The following is a 20,071-nucleotide window of genomic DNA, read 5'->3' as shown; positions in this document are numbered from 1 at the left end:
AATTCTATTTCATTACCAAGAGATGTTTAGATATTTGATTTAGGTACAGAATAAGAGAATTGTATATCTACCATAAGCTATATAACCTCAAAAAAACAGCATTTTGGCTTGATTATACTATTAATACATAAACCATTTGATAATATAGAACTGTATAAAAAGATTAAATATCATAATCAGATTTGAACTAGATTATCATCCGAATCAGTTTTTGGACACATTTGTAAACTTCAGAAATATTCCCACACCACCTGCCTCGATCTGATGATAGCACATTGGCTTGGGAGAAAGAACGTCCTTCTACAAATAGATTGCATTGGCTAAGTAACATAATTAAATAAGTTTAACAGTCATACAGTGTCAGAAAAATCATATATCTGATTTAGATACTGAACAAATTCTATACTGAACTGGTTGAGGCAGATGTGTAAAAGTTGAGCTGTATAATGCTAAATTTGCAGCTATAAAGTAAATCTTACATTATAGCAACATGAGCCTTTCAGATCTGATACAAAACAATAGATTCAGCATCCATTCACTGATTTCTCACAAAACAATGATGTTCACTGAGCTTGGGTCTGAGTTATGTGTAGTTGCTAAATTTAGCATGCTGCAGCTCCATGCAGTGTGTGTTTGCTTTGGGGAGGAAGTGGAGCTGACTGAACCCAAGTAAGTGTTTCTCTATGTGGATGAGAACAAAGGAAAATGCTGGTTACGTCATGTCTGTCCTCTCAGGGCTTCAGAGCTTACTACTCTCTTTTCAGTTTCTATTACTCTCTCTATCTTTCTCATTCTATGTCTGTCAGTCTATGTAGTCTTTCTAATGTTTTTAGTCTTTCTTCCTCTCTGTCTCTATTCTTTCGTTTGCACTAATTCTGTCTGGTGTCAGGCTTGGCTTAATATTAATATACGACTAATATACGAGAGTGCCAAATGAATGTGGTTTAATTAGCGATATAGCCTTTTGTAGAGATCGGTTAATTAACATCAGTCGACCGTAAGTGTGGTTAGAGTGAGTGATTGATTAGGCCATGTCTGAGTCTGTGTTTTATGGCCATATTTTACCAGAGCTCCTATGATTTTAATAGGCAATATTACAAAAGATGTACTGATCTGATAATAAATGTCAGGTGGTACCAGTTTGAAACGCTTTGACATACATTCAAATATCATCCATTGGCATATGTAATTATGGCATTAATCTGGTCGCTATGTTCTCACTCAGCCATAAGCCACATTTTCTCATTAGTGTCTCCAGGCGTATTTTATTGTTTGAGATCACTACTGGCCCCACGAGATTAGATGTTGACACTGATCACACCCTGGATGTAACTTATTAGAAAGCATGCCAGCATTTTGCCTCTAATGTTTCCTGTAACTTGGCAACAGGAGCTTCAGCTTGGTTACTAAAAGGATGTTATTGAATCTGTATCATGTATCGAGTGATACTTTGAGATCTGATTCTGTTAATGTATTTCAAGTGGAAATGGGCATTCGGTCAGTCCAAAATCCCTCCATTGCATTTATTACTGCATGTTATTTTGACACTGGAAAGCTGTAGGATATTGTAGAATGTTGTTCTGGTTGTCTTTAAGGCTATGCTTTGGATTTATGTATTCCTTTAAGGTGTTTAAAGTAGTCTTGAGATTTATTTAACGATTATGGGCGGGGTCAGTGTTTGCTTTAATGAAATATAATAAAATCCAAAAATCACTGATCAATTCAGACTTGACCTCGGATCAGACTGGCTTTTGAAATATACTGAGCACATGCAGTATGATACATGTGTGATCTATTTTAGGCAATACCCACACATGCCAAAGCACTGAAATAAGCCTTCTTCTCCACAGGCAGATCACGATCGAGGAGGGTGAGCAGCGGGCGAAGGAGCTCAGCGTGATGTTTATCGAGACCAGTGCTAAGACAGGCTACAACGTCAAGCAGGTGAGCTTCCCCTTAATGCCCACACACAGGACGAGAGCAGTGTGTGCGTATGTGTGTGGGTGTGAGAACAGTCTGCTTCGTCTGAGGTGTAGTCGAAGCAGTGAGTCAGGATGACTAAGCGCAGAGGTGGAAGAGACGCAGAACTGACGCCAACTCTGATTTGCCTTTTTTTTTTTTTTTTTTTTTTTTCTCTCACTGCCCCAACCGTCTGTCTCTTATCCTCTCTCTCTTCCCACTGACAAGTGTGTGTGTGTTTGTGTGTGTGTTTGTGTGTGTGTGTGTGTGTGTGTGTGTGTGTGTGTGTGTGTGTGTGTGTGTGTGTGTGTGTGTGTGTTTGTGGTGTTTGGCTCCCCCTGTACTGAGTGGGCTGAAAAGCGAGTGTAAGACAGTTTTATATGCGTCACAAGCTGCATCTACATGAGTCAGAATGCTGATACACTCTCCTCCATGTCTACATTCCATAGAATTTACATGTTCATGTATAAAGCACCCCAAATCATTTCCTCAAACTTGTAAGCATTTATTCACTTCAGTTTTATTTATATAGCACTTTCTAACAATGGAAATTGTTCCAAAGTAGCTTCACAGAATTAGAAAAACTGTGACGATAAATGTTAGTGTCATAAATTAGTTTATTTATATTTATCCCTAATATGAATAAGCCACTGGCAACCATAGCAAGAAAAAACTCTGAGATGGTATAAAAAAAAACCCCTGAGAAGAACCAAACTGAAATGGGATCCTATCCTCAGATGGGAGACACCGAATGTCCATTCATTATCGTTTTATCATGGTTGAGGATATGAACTGTTCACTGATGAATGCTTGAATGCAACCCTGTTCGTGGCAATTGCAGCCCTACGCTATTGTAGCAAAATGTTTATATTAATTACAGTTATTACCAATTACTTCTACCCTTCTGCATGCTAAAAGTATTGAAAGTTGACAGCAGTCTGTTGTGTTTACTCAAAAGAATTGTTCAAATGAAAAAAAAATATCTCATAAGGCTTCGCCAAGACATATTGTGTGTCTTAAGTTTGCTTACTTTAACCTTGTATCAGAGTTCCGAAGCTAATGTACCTAACTAGTAATGAAAGCATTATGTGTGATGGCTGGAAAAACCAAGGGCGCTGTTGCAAGGTACTGGCACACAGCCAGAGAATACAACAAATAATTTTCCCCTCATTTAACACGCTATTACTTTGTTTAGTTTTAACACTAAGATTAAGTTTTAGACCTGAAATCTGTATTTTAATGAAAAATGTATTTCATTAAAATAATCTTAGCAATCTTGCCTAGATAATTTTCCCTGAAAAGATCATGTTTGAGTTCAAAAATTTAGATAGGAAAACGTCAGTCTGTTAAATATGTCTACAGTTTTAAAGTTTAAGCATTCAGTGAATGTCAGGCTTTGATTAGGTTGTTGGATATCTACATTTATGTTAGTTCATTTTGTATTTAGACTTCAGCTGACAAAAGATCTCTGCTGCTCCTGTGCTGCTGAAAAAAATTAATTTAATGGAACTGTTTTCCACTTTTTTAAGTCTCTTCAGATGTTTTTGTTTAAATTCAGGAAAGCCCGCACTTTCTCTGATCTGTACTGTATATAATCACATTGTGTGAGTAGTTTTCCCAGGTTGGCACGTGTTATACCACAGCTCTCAGATCATGTCATTAGAAGCCTTTAGTGTGTTAAGTGTGGCATGTCAATCATATTCATCTTTATATCAAAGTGCCACAGTACAAATTAAGGCATTGTGGAACAATACCTGTAATTCCTACATTGAATGCGACACATTAAAAAATCTGCAGTTTCACATCTTGATTGTTTTACTTCAGTGTTAACATTCTCATGGTTTAGAGAATCAAAATAAGAAAAATTGTGAAGGAGTGAAAATATTAAAACATATGAAAACCAAGACAGACATGAAAATATATATACACTTATATTGTGATATTAAGCCCTTTGTTTCTGTAATAGTTATAAACTCATGTTTGAGTTGCATATAGTATGAAGCAGCATGTTTTCATAATAGATGAGGAATGTCAGGGCAGAATTTCTGCACAGTAATGAATGATTAATATTCAGATATGTTGATCTGAGCACACACAGCTACACAGCCATTGTTCTTTCAGCTCATTAGCACTTTATTGTTGCTTTAACTGTTTTTATCGAGATGGTGCAGGATGCCGGTGCAGACACGCAGATGCCTGACACCAATTGCGCTGCTGTCTCTCATTACAGACTGTGCCACTCATTATAAGCCTTATGTATGCGAGTATTATCACTTGCATTAACCAAACCATCAATGCACAGCTTGCCTTTGTTTCTGGCTGAATATAATAAATAACTAAATAAATACAGTTATCAGTTGGTGAGCCTCCAGCCTGGATTTCATTAGTATGATAAGGTTGCAATCGATAGATTATATTTATCTTGCTTATCCTTAACACCAGCAAAATCAGATAAAAGGATTACTATGCAGAGGTAATTGAAAAATGATGGCCATTATATCGTTTCAGGTGGAGCAGTATGATGCGCTCTGAATATAATTTTGAGGCTTTGTGTAAACACCTTGTGTTGCACCGAGATGTACAATTTAACTTTTAGATCCTGGAATAACCTTAACTTTAGCAACATTAATCCGGTCCAATCAATAGAACCATAGTCATAATAAGACTAATGGAGTTATTATATAAGGTTATACCAGCCTTTAATATTTTCTATTAAATTGTCTTTATTCAAATCTAAAATAAATAGGACTCTTACTTTAGCTAAATATGCATATATGTAAAAGAGGAGTTTCCCCTGGGCCCAAAGGAGGATCTGTATTGTATCTCTATTATCCGTACGGACCAACACCTGGTGACCTCTCAGGTCTGAGAGGAAATGCTTCAGTGCTAGAAGCACGGCCAGCATCTCTAGGCAGTTGATGTGCCAGCGTAGATGGGGCCTTTCCCACAGACCTTGGGCGGAGCAAACATTCATGCTCCCTCTCCACCCCGTGAGGGACGCATCCGTCGTTAGCGTTAAGTGACGACCAGGGACTCCCAGCACGGGACCTAGAGAGAGGAACTGGAGATCTTCCTGAGATCCCAGATGCCCTGAGACCTCAGGGAACCAGATCCACACATTTTGTGAAGGTACGGAAGAACCCGGTATTGGTAAGCTTCGGCCCCGAAAGCGAACCACGGGAACTGCCTGGGAGAAGGTAGGATGGATACATGAAAGTATGCATTCTTTAGATCTACCGTGACAAACCAGTACTCTGGTCTGATTTGAAGCACGACCTGCTTGAGGGTCAGCATCTTGAACCTGAGTCGTATGAGAAAGTGGTTCAGCAGGCGTAGATCTAAGATAGGATGCAACCCTCTGTCCTTTCTGGGAACTATGAAGTACTGGCTGTAGAACCCGGACTCTCGTTCTAATGGAGGGACCACACTTGATGGCCCCCTTCCTCAGGAGAGTGTTTACTTCCTGTTCCATGACCAGAGCCTACTGGCTTCCCACCAGGGTGGAAAGAACCCCGAGGAGACCCGAACTGAATCGAATAGCCTCGCTCTACAGTGTGCAGGACCCACTGAGACAAATCTGGAAGAGCTTTTCAATCTGCCAAAAAGTGCCTTAGGGATATCAGTCTCCCGAGACTGACCTCCAGTGTGCCCAGAGCCGACACAGCACCCTGAGACGGCTCTAGGGATTGCAAGATCTCCTGGACCACAACGATGCCGGGTGGAGACCAAGGAGAGAGCTCGCTGGAGCTGGCTATGCCCTAAAGCACAGAGGGTGGCAGGGTTAACGGATCAGGTCCCTGAGATGGCCGGGACAGGGCGGGCAACAGATAGAGCGGCATGCCCCTTCACGGTCTCTTTAGTGGCTCTGAGAGCCAGATCCGCCAAATGGCTGCCCGGAGCACCTCCCACATCCAACTCATGCAGCAGGTCAGCCTGATATGCCTGCAACACCGCCATGGTGTTGGAGGTTGTGACAGGTGCTCATCTAATTTACATGCAGGAAAACACAAGACCCTATGCTGCAAACAACAAAAACCCACTATTGAGTCCTTGGCTACTATAGGCATGAAAGAAGAAACAAATGATTATCGCCACCATCATCCCCATGATTTTAATCCTATCGAGGTCCAGCAGGACATCCTTAAATCGAAAATTGATTACTGCTCTGAATTCATAATGAGCCATTATTTTCCAAACTACAGTCTGTGTAATTATTTGGAACAACATATTTTGTGTTCTTTTCAAAAAATCTATCAAACCATTTCAATTGTAACATCCACATTATAATTGTTGAGAATGAACTCTTTTAGAGCAAACAAAAATGTCATGTGCAAATTAATTTGGAAAATGGCGCATACATAATACGTTTACAAAAGTTTCTTGTAACTGGGTGCAAATAAGGTGCACATATTTAATGTTTAATGAAAGCCTTTTTGGTGTTATTGAAAGTCAGAGAGAGAGAGAGAGAGAGAGAGAGAGAGAGAGAGAGAGAGAGAGAGAGAGAGAGAGAGAGAGAGAGAGAGAGAGAGAGAGAGAGAGAGAGAGAGAGAGAGAGAGAGAGAGAGAGAGAGAGAGAGAGAGAGAGAGAGAGATTTCTAATTGGATTGGCTCGTGGTCTCTCGCCTAGCCAGATCTAAAAGTGTTTTATGGCACTCTTTTTTCCCCCCCTTCAGAAGCAATTGCCTGGAGGAAACTAACCAAACATTGCCTTCTCTCTGCCTCTTCCTGCCTAATGGTCCACTGTTCTCCTGGCCAATGTGATGTGATGGATGTCAGGGAATGAGGGTGTATACACTAAGTGCTGTGTTGCATAGGTCTGGGTGTAAGAGAGATTGATTATTCTGTATATGTACACCATCCTAGGAAGCGTGTCTGTTCATCTAAATAAGTATGTGGTAGAGGATTTCTACCGTATACTCTTACCTCATGATTTTTTTATCATCTAGACTAGCTGATTCAGAGTCATTCAGAATAAAGTTAATGTGGATGTGACTGAAAGTGAAAGCACTGCTCCAGATATCATGTCTCACCGCCTTTTCTATCAGACTCTTTTTGTTCTGCAGATCTCCAAGATCTTCACAAAAAAGCTTAAAAAAAAAAGCTTTCAGAACTGTGTTTTGATGTCTGCTTCTCGTCTGACCCATAGACATATTCTCATAGCCGAAGCAGATCCAGTCTTCTATTTGATAGTTGGCAAAAGCACACCTGCGTACATTCCTTAAAGGAAAACCAGACTTTCTATAGTGCTGGGTATTAGATTTAAATATAATTAATCAAAATTTGCTTGGTTAGTGATTGGTTGTACAAGGATCTTATCAGAGAGCATTAATTGCTGCAAGAACAATTAGCAAAGGCGATGGTAAATGTTTTAAACAATGTTAAATGAAAAGAAAAAAGGTCATTTAAACAACAGGAGCATGAGAATGTCACTTCGTGTTAGGACAGTATGTGGTGTTTTTACTTATAGAAAATATATTATAGTGATATCTTTTAATTCATAATTGTGTCTGAAGATGTGTTTGTGCTAGGTGTATGTGTGATTGCTGACCCACCGATCATGAAAGCAACATGTTAATAACAGTATGTCACAGCATGTGTCTGTTTTTCTTTTTCTCCTCTGTCTGTTTCTCAGCTATTCCGACGTGTGGCTGCTGCCCTTCCTGGAATGGAGAGCATGCAGGAAACAAGCAAAGAGGGTAGTATCCTTTTAATCTGTGCTATGTGCTCTCACAAAACAGAATTCTCAACCCAAATATGAAAAAAACTTGAAAGCAAAGTACTGCATCATCTGGGTCATTTTAAAGAAGTACCAAAACAGCTTCAGGATGTTGACATCATGCTCCTAAAAACCTCACCCATGTATGTTTTACAATGTATTAAATCTGTTGAGGTTTTTCGGGGCCATGACACAGCAAGCCAGCATTGAAAGTCTAGTACTATGCAGGGCATATTTCATGCTGTCGGCTGAAGTCTTTGTTGAAAAGTTGCACTGCGATGCACTCAATCTGACTTGCATGTACGTTCTCCACCTGCGTGAAAGAAACGAGCTCAAAGTACAAGGTTTTCTCCTTCAGACGCTGACAGCCTGACAGCATTATTTTGTAAGAATATCTGTAACCTCAGGGAAAAAAAAAAATTTTAATACAGTGATTCAATAATACCCTTTTTAGGTTTTTTTTTTGTCACTCCATGTAGGTGAGGATTCCTCTACTTGATGTTATTAAGGACTTATCAAGTAAAATGTGCTCAGGGATGTCCAAAAATTAACGACACAAAATTATTAATTGTAGTGTATATTTTTTGTTTTGTTTTGTTTGTTGCATATATTCTTATCCAGATAAGATTTTTGACCCAATAATGTTCAATTAAATTAAACTGGTTTTCAGTTATTTTGGGGCTGTAAATATGGTCATTTTACTGATTTTTTATTTTCAGCTAGTCTCAAATTCTTGTAATCACATCTTGTTTAAAAGCAGATCTGCTCTGTCTGACAGAGCGTAATAGATATGTGCAATGGGTCAGTAAGCCTTCTCAATTGTTTGATTCTGTCCTCTCTTGCTTAGAAGGAAGAGCAAAAATATAATTAAAAGGAAATGAAACATTGAAGTATAGTTACAGAAATGACAGGAACGCTAAATCATTGTTTTTTTAGGCAGTTTATTGCTTGTTTAGGTGAGTTAGCAGCGGGAGACAGACAAGAACTGTGGATCGTACCTTAGAAAACTAATTTCTGAAAACAGACCTTCCTTAGTACAAAAGGTAACTCTGCAGTTATCTGCATTTTCTAATTATATAAATGCCCATTTTTTCAGTAAATAACTAGCAGTGAATAACTAGCAGTAACTTCAAGTAGACTTCAATCACATAATCTGAAAACATTAAAAAAAAAAAAAAAAAAAAAAAAAAAAAAAAAAAGGTCATACAGCCAAGGTGGAATAATGAGTAGTGAAATAAACACACTATATTGCCAAATTATTGGGTCTTATGCTATATGTGGTTCTTTTCCAAACTTTTACCACAAAGCTGGAAGCACTCAATTGTACAGGACATCTTTAGATGCGCTATAATACAATTTAGCATTTACTTGAACTTGAAAACCCAAACCTGTTCCAGCATGGCAATGCTCCTGTGTATAAAGCAAGCTAATCGAATATATGGTTTACATGCTTTGGAGAGGAAAATCTTGAGTGGCCTGCTATAGAGCTCTGATCTCATCCATATTCACACCTTTGGTATGAACTGGAATGCTGACTGCACCCCAGGTCTCCTACATCAGTACCTGCCTTTCCTAACATCCTTGTGGCTGAGGAGCACAAATATCTGTAAGTACACTCTAAAATCTAGTGGAACAGCTTCCTGGAAGAGTGGAGTGAAATATAAGAGCAAATTGGGACTAAATGTTCAGAAATCACATACTATACTTATGGTGACTCAATACATTTGGCAGTATAGTGTATCTGTAGTGAAAAGCCAGTGCACTAAGAAATTAAATTCTAGTGAAAAAGAATAGGTAACCTATTGAAACCGTTAGCTGGCATTTGGCATTTAGCCTTTTCACACACTGGAGAAACAGAGCGCTGACTTTCAGACAGGTTTAAATTGTTAAAGGTCACAAAGTAATGCTTAGAGTGCCTCAGACTGATCTACAGACATACAGTAAATGATAATAGAAACTGGAACAGAGTATTCAGAAAATTCCTTGACGTTAAAGTGAATTCTTGCTGAAAAGTGGCAATTTGTCTGATACAGTCATAGTAATCTGGCTGAAGACTGCACACAAGAAACATAAATGTAGAGTTAAATTTAGAGTTCTTCATTTTGTTCCTCTGGACAAAACCTTTGCACATTTTTTTTTTTATCTGAGAGGAGATTAGGATGCTAAGAAATCTTAACAATTCAATCTTTCCTGGAATGGTTAAGCTGTATACAGTAGAGCACAGTCTTTACACATTCCAAAACCCTGGGCCTTGACCCAGATTTAATCTCCATTTGCTGTGATAACTACCTCCGCTTTCCTGGGATGTCTTTGCAGAAGATTTTGAGGCATGGTTGTGGGGATTTGTGGTCATTCAGCCACAAGAGCATTAGTGAGGTCAGGCACGGATGTCAAGCAAAATGGCCTGGTAAGCAGTTAGAGTTCCAATTCATCCCAGAGGCACTCAGTGTGGTTGAGGTCGGTGCTCGGGCCACTCAAGTTCTTCCACATTAACCTTAGCAAACCGTGCATTTCTCACTACAGCACACAAAAGCATTATATACGATTGTGAGCTTCTGTTTGTTGCAAAAGTTTAGGTAAGGTCTATACACAGATATCTGTGTGATGGTCAGGTGTCCACACTCCGTGCAGGCATAACATTATGACATTATAACATTATAAACATTGAGTGAATAACACTGATTATCTCTTCATCATGGCACATGTTAGTGGGTGGGAATAATTTGTCCTCAAAGCTTATGTGTTAGAAGCATGAAAATGGGCAAATGTTAGGATTGTAACTAAAGGCCAAAATTGTCAGAGCATCTCCAAAACTGCAGCTCTTATGGGGTTTCCCAGTCTGCAGTGGTCAGTATCTATCAAAAGTAGTACAAAGAAGGAACAGTGGTAAACCAGTAAACAGGGTCATGGGTGACCAAGGCTTGTCAAATTGTTGAAAAATTTATTGCTGTTAATGCTCAATTGGTCAGGACTGTTTTAGCAGCAAAAGGTGGACCAACACAATGTTAGGCATGTGGTCATAATATTATTCCTGATTGGTGGCCATAAAGTTATGCCTGTTTGCTGTGTATAAAGCCTTTCTCACCAAGACCATTGGGTATTTGAAAAGGTCATGCCTTTGCCATAGACAGGCAATGCGTAAAAAAAATGCGTCTGTGGTTTCCATTTAAAAAGTTCCACAGTCTCTCAGCCAATCGGCTGGAGAGGGGAATCCATGTTTGTCAATCATTTATCAACCTTTTCCTAGACACAAATCCACAACAAGTAACAATATAATGTATGCTGTAACTGTATAATAATAAGTGTATGGGGTTTAGATTTGTATAGAAGTTGTCCGGAAAGGTAAAGCTTATCAGTTTGAAGCAGATGATAAGGGCGGATGTGAAAACTCTTTCATGGTAATATAGAATTGCACAGTAGACAGAACTTTATAAACTGCATTGCATGCTTGTGCAAAGCCTCATACGGATGAAATGTGGAACGATGTGTGATTTAATTGCTGAGCAATTGTTAAAGATGAGCAGAGGAGGCGGAGATGTTTTTCTGAAGTTCCTGGTGTGCTTTAAGGTTGTTGTGCTCTACATGTTCTGCATGGCCAAGGTTAGTGGGTTCTGTTCTTTGTCATACTTTGACTCAGTGTCATTAGAAGTCAGAGAAAATGTGAATTTAATCAGTTTAACAGGTGAGTCTGTAAACTTACTTTTTTTTGGGGGGGGGGGGGGGGGGTTGTAGTAATTGTAGGTGTTGTTTTATTATTAGTTTTGGTGGTTAGACATCTCAGGCTTGTTATGTAGGTGTTTTTGTGTGTGTGTGTGTGTGTGTGTGTGTGTGTGTGTGTGTGTGTGTGTGTGTGTGTGTGTGTTTGTGTGTGTGTGTGTGTGTGTGTGTGTCCCTGTTGTTAGTAGCGCATTGCAATTTGGACATTGTGAGAATAAAAACAGGCAGCTCTCAGTTGAAAAATCTAACAAAGCTGAAATGTTTCCTCTGAGTTATTGAGGTTACAGGTACCGTTAGGTTCATTGTTTATCTACAGCGATGCAGTTACTGTGTGTGTGTGTGTGTGTGTGTGTGTGTGTGTGTGTGTGTGTGTGTGTGTGTGTGTGTGTGTGTGTGTATGACAGCTTGTCAGGGTGATGTAAAGTTCTTTTTGACGACTCACCCTACCCTCACTGTCTTTGTGTGCAGGCTTAATGGCACCAAGCCCTCCTGCTGTTATTGCACTCTACCGGGTATCGATCCAGAGAAAGAGAGAGAGAGAGAGAGAGAGAGAGAGAGAGAGAGAGAGAGAGAGAGAGAGAGAGAGATGCCAGACAAGACTCTTTCAAAAGCTCTTGTCTCAGAAAGCATAGATAGAGCATAGAGCCTGCTACTGCTTGGCTTTAATAAGGATATTAAATCCTTGCTTCCCTCATTTTCATTTAAGTTAAACCATGCAAGCTGACAGCAGTATTCTCTCTCTCTCTCTCTCTCTCTCTCTCTCTCTCTCTCTCTCTCTCTCTCTCTCTCTCTCTCTCTCTCTCTCTCTCTCTCTCTCTCTCTCTTTCTCCCTCTATCACTCATTCACACACTAACTAAAACTTATCCTTCAACACTTAAACAGTGCCAGTTAAATTTCATAAATGATCTTTTAATTTTTAATGATTGCCCGTTAGTGTTTGTACTGTGTACATGTGTGTGCATTTGTGTGTGTATGTGTGTGTTGTGTCTCTACTGAAGGAACATTGATGATACTGCTAATTAGTTTCTTGCTCTCACAACACCCCATGGCATTGCAGTGGCTCAACTTCTTCAGCGTTACATGGTGTGTATTTAAATATTGTGTGGTTGCATGTGCAGCTCTCTTATTCATATCTATGATTTATATTTATTTATTCTATTATATAACTGTGTGTGTGCGTGTGTGCGTGTGTGTGTGCGTGCGTGTGTGTGTGTGTGTGTGTGTGTGTGTGTGTGTGTGTGTGTGTGTGTGTGTGTGTGTGTGTGTGTGTGTTGTTCCTCTTTCACCCTTGTTTGAACATTTGAAACCTTTTTATAATGACCAGTATACTGTTTAGGTCAAATTGCATAAAGACCTCAAAATTGATACATCAGCTTGTATATTTTTTTATCTTTGATTTTGCAGTGAAACTGTAGATAACATTTTAACCAAAACCTTTTAAATCCTTTTTTCATCAAACTGCACCCAGTTCATACTTATTACAGCATATGTTATCTATTGTTAACATAAATAATATCTCTGTGAGGATGAGTCTGATGTCTAATGTACTTTCGCAATCAATTTGAAAGCATCTGAATATTTAGCAATGGTATCTTTCATTATCTAAAATAAAGCAAGCCCATCTCTGTGACAAGCACACACACACTTTAGCAATTTTTTTTATAACTAATGTAAAGCAAGCCCCTATTTATTTACCTCAGTGACAGACTCACGACACAATAACGATATCTGCCCTGTAATAGAACTGAGTGATAGGACGTAATCGCATATAGGTTGATGACTAACTCGTCCTTGGCAGAAGACACAATATGATATCACTCATCTTGGAAAGGAAAACAGATAAAACAGGCAAAACAGTCGAAATAATATTGTCAAACAATGTGTACTTTACATGCTTATCCTAACCTTTCCATGTTTTACTGAAATGTTTTTTTAAATATCTGTGTGAATAGTGTCAGGGGAATATGTTATGAAATATGAGAATCTTTTACACTTAAGACAGATCCTTAAACCAAATCAAGCCGCAGTGCTGACACTACACTGGATTATTTATATATAAGAGCACATGGCATCATTGGGGATTTGTAGTTTGCACCGCAAATTGTGCTGCGTTTGTGAAAGCAGCGCCTCCTCGAGGGTAAGAGAGAGTACTGCAGCTTGCACGTTGTCGTTCTGCCTCCAGGGGTCAATAATGATCCATATTATATGGCCAGTTTGCCTGACATTGTTCTTTAATGCAGCAGTCTCAGGCTGAAAGCCTGGAGGTCCGCAGCACTGCAAACCTCATTTAACCCGCTTGATTTAACATCATCAACTAATAATTGAGCTGAATTCAGCATGTTAGAAAGAGGAAAAACACTCTGCCCTCTATGACCTGAGTTTGACACCCCTGTTTTACTGGATCAGTAGACTAGAAATGAAGGGATTTTGGATTACCTCGAAATAAATCATGCACCTAACAGTTTCATTTTCCACCATACAGGATGAATATGATGACTATTAGGATTTCTAGGCTGTAAGGTTCTCATGAACCCCACAGGAGTGGATAGTAATACTCTAATACTGTAGCTAAGGTAATGTAATGTAATGATGCTGAATGAAGCTGTTTCTTCCTTAACATTCTTCCTCAGTGATTGACATCAAGCTGGACAAACCACAAGAGCCAACTACCACTGAAGGTGGATGCTCCTGTTAATAGCCTGCGGCTAATCCACGGCCACTTCATGTACACCACATGCTTGTTGTGTTGCTTTCTGTTGGTTACGTTCCAGTTGAGTTTTTCAGGTTTTTTCGAAATTGGATATTTGGCACTCATGTCAGACCACAAGGTCACTGGTTGAACACAGTGTTAATTTCAGTTGTGAAATTGTATACTTTATTAACAAAATTGCCAAAAAAAAAGTCTTAAAAATTTGAAAGGGACAGGGGGGAAAAAAGCCAAATCGTGGATCATTTCTTTTGCTTTTTGTTTTTGTATACTCAAGAAACATCTCTTAAAATAAAAGAAAGAAAGAAAGACAAACCAATAGGCTTAAACCTGCTACTTGTTTGAGCAAAATTTGTTTTATTAGATGGCCAGTATAGTTTGAAACAAACTCGAACAATATTTACTTGATGAAAATACAAAACAAGCATGCATGCAAAACCATTTTCTTTTTCCCTGTCATTGGTTTCGAATTTTATAATCCCACTCGATTCTGTCAGTTGGCATATGTGTACACGACTTTGAATATGTCCATGTAAGCTCGTACTCACACATGTGACTTTATGCACTGTATCAATACTTCACATTGTTTTAAGCTTTGTGAGTGTTTTAATGTACTTCAGAGAGCCAGTATAGAAGACCCAGGCTCAGTCACTTCAACTTAGACATTCTGAATCTCATCCTTGAGAAATTTACTGTTTTAATGTTTATTGCCACACAGGTTTCTCTTCACAAGTTTCTCACATGTCTTATATTTCAGTCACCTGACACGAGAGGATGAGTTCTAGAATTAAGTCTGTTCTACAAGACACATTTGATGTACAAAGTCTCTCCGGATAGACTGAACAGCTGAAGAGATCAAAACTTTGACCACTTTGACATTCCTAAGAAAAGAACACGCAGGAACATGTAAGCATTTTCATACTGATAGTGTAGTCATGCTTCGTTGTAAATAACGCTTTAAGATTGATGAACCTGTAGTATTCCTCCGAACACAACATTATGCAGAAATTTACTGTAGATGCTTTATAAATTCGCAGCGCTCGGGGGACCTTCTGCATCGTGAGGTCAGACACAGCGCAATAGAATAGATGCTTTTTATTTCTATCCTTAATGCACTTTTGAAAGCAAGCTGTAAATGTTTCAAGGTTGACGTAGAGAATATCTCGCCGGTCATTATTCACAATTAGGACTAAATGACTGACATTTTTTTAATGAGGCAAAAACTAATGTGACTCAAGAATTCTGATGAATATTCTGTCTTTTTCAAGAAGAGCAGACAAGTTGTTGCAAATCAAATAATTGGGAGATTTGGGAATATAGTACCAACTAACTTCTTGTGATAAACAAGGGTTTCCAGTGAAATTTGCAGGAGAGAGATTCAGATTACTTTCTTATCTTCCTGCAGCAGCAAGATGATATCTACTTCCTCCTACTCCTTGTCAAGATATGTGCTTTCTGACTGGATTAGTCTATCACTGTATGCTTTCGCTCACCTGCCTGACTGTCTTGTAGGACTCCTGCTACATGGAAGACACAAAACAAGCATCAGTTGTGCACTGATTCATTACTGAGACATAAATCTCAGTTTTATAAATCTCTGTGCTATTTTCCTGAAGTCAGTCTTTGAAAAGGCGCAGCCTGGCGGTGGCCTTACGGTAGAGAGTGAAACTGAAGGTATTTATTTGTTGATTGTTTTGACCATTTTGGCACTTTGTGACATTTGTTTACATTTTTCCCTGTTTCTCGTTTCACCTCATTTGTTCTTTCACCATTGTGTAGATAGAGTCCGACTATATCATTAGGCATGAACAGGATGTATATATAGTCTAGCCCTAATATGGTGTGTACCAAAACAACAGTTATTCTGTGATTTGTTCATTCTTCTGTTGGCACAGTAATACACACCATTCCTGGCCCAAAAAAATCGAAAAACAACAAACAAAAAAAAAAAAACTATGTTTGTGTGTATGTTGGGTCCTGCTTCGAAGATTGAGGCCATTCCTAGTGTAAATGTTTCAACTTAAATCTGATTGATTCAGAGCTCAATCTCCGTTCACACTGTACAGAGATCTAGCATGTCTGTCTGAACCAGTAAAAATCAATAAAAACAATAAAAAAAAGTCTTATTACCTACCTTGCTTCAGTTGCATTTAATTTTATGATTTGTCCAACAAATATGTGATGATAAGATACTGTTTTGTAAAGATTGTATGCATTAATTTGTTCACACTGATTCTTTATGCATGTGTCCTTTCTCTGCTTATTAAAAAAATCATTTGCTCCCACATTTTTCACATATACAAAGGACACGGTTTGTGATCTGTATTTCTGAAAACTTGTATTAATGCTACAAGTGTGTTTCATTATTCAGATTTGAACCTGAAATGGTCGTGGCCTTTCTATCATTATTTATTTAAATATAATCACCCTTAAAGACAGCATTTCCAAATGACAATTTTATCATTTGGTTTTGCAAGGTTCTTACTGAAACTATGACAATGTTGGTTGTTCCTGGTTCTTCCTGATTGTCGGGGAATGTCTGGGACAGAGAACAGAGACATCACCTGATCATCATCATCTCTGCTCTGCTTGTGTTCTGTATGGTGGCTGTTCAGCCTGGATACATTCATTAGGTAACAAAATGTGCAATTCGTTTTGTATTAATATATTAATTAGGGCTGTCAAAATGAAAGCGTTAATAATCTGTTAATGCAAATTTATTTAAACAGCACAAATTTTATTAGCGTGTAATTAATGCAGCGTGCATTTCTTGTTTGACAGTTATTTAAAAAAATATATAAATTAGTAAATATAAAGGAGGCAAAATAAAAACCTTTAATGCTACACACTTTTATTGACAACGTCCTTTCTTTACTTAGATTTTTTTTTTAATCCACGGAAAAATTTATTTTTAATCAGTAAAAATTTGTTCTACAAATCAGCAACAAAATTCGCCATTGTGTGCACAATTAAACCTCTAGGGGTCGACAAACGCGCCCGCACATTTTGTGGCTTTTTTTTTCACTCATAACGTCAAAACAAAATTTATCTTTAGCGTATTTTGATCGTACGGATACGAGCAATACATCATTCGAATCTGTAAAGGATCTATTTTTATTTGTATACACTCATAATAGCAACAAAATTCTAAAATAAAGAAAACAGACCGGTTGCATGCTCTGTCATCTCTCTTCGCATACACAAATTAAACAACCTAAATCTCAGTGATAACCTGCCTCACAGACATAATAAATATATGAATAGAAAGTTTAAAATGTCTAAATTTCCATTTACCATTTTATATATTTCATATCGAAAACAAATATTATCTGATTATGTCATCCATATGAAAATTAGAAGAGGTACAGTTTCTCCGGTATCACCTCATTAAACATCCGTGTGGAAACGTAGCAAAGGTTCCATTTGGTGTCTTGATGATTTGCGTTTTTTAAAACACCATAATTACTTTTAAACAAGTATATTTTGTCTTTGTGCTCTAGGTTAAGTCTTTTTTTTTTTACTAATAATACATACATTTGCATAAAACATCCATATTTGTACATGCCCATGTTGATTAGAGTATTAAAAACTTTTAGAACATTTAGAACAGATTAAAATGTGATCTTAAGTTGCAATTAATCATAAGTTACTAATTACTAATTGTGCAATTATTCACGATTGAATATTTTTAATGATTGACAGCCCTAATATTAATATGACATGAGGTCCAGTTACCAGTGTGACGCTATAACAGGCAGTAGTAATGGCTACCTTTTTACTTAAGTACATGTCAGAGGTCATACTTCTTTACTTTAACTTGAGTCTTTTAAAACATGAGTATCTGTACTTATACTTAAGTGAAGTATGTGTGTACTTTTGCCACCTCTGACTATATGTGATAATTATGTGTTATCTGAACCATTATGGTAACAGCATCATAACTTTATTGACTTCCCTATCCAGAATAAGTCACTTTATCAGGTCAAGTAGTTATGCAGAAGCAGAAAAAAGGAATTTTATGATTGTCGTAATCAGGTGGCAGCACGTTTTTCTCGAAAACAACAATCACAGGTTTAACAAGGTTCTAACTGAAACTATGGCGTAAAGTTTTTTCCTAGTTCTTCCTGATTGTGAATCATGTACTCTGAGTATCACCTTTATAGAATCCATTAAAAATATTTATTGCTTATACACCATATAATCAATACACCATTCTGCTTATGCTTGAGGGTAAAATGATTATTAGGGTTTCTGTTAGGGTTTCTTGACTATAGTCAAGTTTATATGTTGTTTTATTTTTATATGTTGTTTGATTGTTCATAGTAGTTTATATGTTCAAATGAATGGTCATGATAGTAAAAAGACTGTAATCCATTAATCCTGCTGAATGGTTCCTTTGTGTTGTTGTTTAAACCATCTACTGAAAGCAAACTGAAAGAAATCTAGCCAGTATCCTACCACTTGTTTAGATGTTATGATTTGGTTTTGTTACACATTTAAATTTACAGCAATTTGATTGGAGGGTAAAACGCGTGAATAGTTTTGTTTCAGACCTGTTGATGTGTCCTGTAAATAGTTAGCTAGCAAGTAGTTAGTTAGAAACCTTGTAAGGATAGCTAGCAATCTAGCTGAATGCTGCAAAGTGTATGTAGTTTGCTAGGTGGACATGGTTAACTGTGTGCATAATTAGCTAGTCAGCAGTCTTAATTAAAAACTACATGTTGAATGTAGCTTCTTAGCTGACGTTTGATTTGAATAAAAACTGTAAAATAGCTGACTTTGACCCACTTAATACTATTTTATGCTTTGTTTTGTTTTGAGTGTTGATCAAGCTAGGCAGCTTGAATAATAGAATAGGCATACTTTGATTCTTACAGGCTCACTTCTCAGGTAGAAGTCATGCATTGACTTAAAAAGAAGTGGAGCTCAAATGAAGTTTACTGAAAGAAAATATGAGATCTTGTGGGGTTTTTTTTGGTTGGTGTTTACATATTTATTGTACCTTCATGAGTACCTTCCGACTTATAGTACAAATCTAATCTAAACAAAATCTTAACAGCATACATTTCTAACGAATTGTGAATCACTGTGAATTAACAATTACTGCATCCTGTTGGCTTAGAGCCAGCTGTTTTTTCCATGATGGCACTTCAAAGCGATGTTGAACTTGGCATTACTTATCTATATGGTTTGTATAAATGCTTTCATTTCATGTTTGGTATTTTAAGCCTATCTGTAAAGCTGTTTGCAGCACGTTTGATGCAGGTGATTCCAAAAAAAGAATCAGATAACTCATCTGACTATAGTGTGAATTCGCATGTGTGCAAATTATTACAAAGCAAAATGACCTGAAGTCAATTTCAAACAGATGGTTTTTTTTTTTGCCTACACCATAATATACAGTATACATCTTAAATTACATTAATATATGTAAAGGATGAGTACATATGCATAGTACATATTGTATCATAGTGATTAAAATGATTTGGGTAAGGTGGGGGTCAAAGTTTCAAGTCTTTTATTTGGATTTTGAAATGTAGATGTGCTGAAAAACCTGCTAAAACTTGGCAACCCTTGGTAATGATATTAATGCAAATGCAATTTTTTTTACTTTTTACTGGTTATTAAAAATAACACTAGATTGTAGTTACTAGCATAATTTTTAAGTGTAAATGAGTGTGAATGACCTCTTCTTTAAATGATATACAGCATATGCTGATGTTTGCCATGATTAATGCCAGGCTGGTGAATATGAATGCACACTCTGTCTTATAAAAGGCCTGTGACATTTGCTTTGTGTGATTCTTTTGAGACCGGGTGCCATGCCAAAAGAGAGCAGTGAGGCATAAATTAAATCTTAACTGCAAGTGCCAGTGGCTCTGCAGCTCTGTGAGTTTGGCTGAGCACTTTTCATTTCACTGGCATTACACAGCATCTCTTGGGGGTTGGTTTGGCCCATGAAAGCCTCACA

At 37.7% G+C, this 20,071-nt stretch overlaps 1 protein-coding gene across 3 annotated transcripts in view; it reads left to right on the top strand.

Moving 5' to 3' along the window:
- rab6ba (RAB6B, member RAS oncogene family a) overlaps positions 1 to 16,233 on the top strand; it is a 94,372-nt gene extending 78,139 nt beyond the window's left edge. The window contains exons 6-9 of one of the 3 annotated variants that reach the window (XR_014538062.1): positions 1,851 to 1,944; positions 7,592 to 7,658; positions 14,024 to 14,856; positions 14,955 to 16,233. Coding sequence is in view for 1 of the 3 variants with exons in the window: in XM_083570066.1 (XP_083426192.1) it covers positions 1,851 to 1,944; positions 7,592 to 7,658; positions 14,024 to 14,088 (226 nt within the window). In the remaining 2 variants the exon portion in view is untranslated. Of the gene's footprint in view, positions 1 to 1,850; positions 1,945 to 7,591; positions 11,494 to 11,580; positions 11,922 to 14,023 lie in introns of those variants that run through there. The other 2 variants (XR_014538063.1, XM_083570066.1) reach the window with 2 other exon arrangements.
- The last annotated feature ends 3,838 nt before the right edge of the window (positions 16,234 to 20,071 follow it).

The sequence above is a fragment of the Silurus aristotelis genome, assembly GCF_946808225.1.
Source record: "Silurus aristotelis genome assembly, chromosome: 2".
Classification (NCBI taxonomy): domain Eukaryota; kingdom Metazoa; phylum Chordata; class Actinopteri; order Siluriformes; family Siluridae; genus Silurus; species Silurus aristotelis.
The sequence above is the reverse complement of the archived record's forward strand: the minus strand, read 5'-3'. Positions and strand labels throughout refer to the sequence as shown.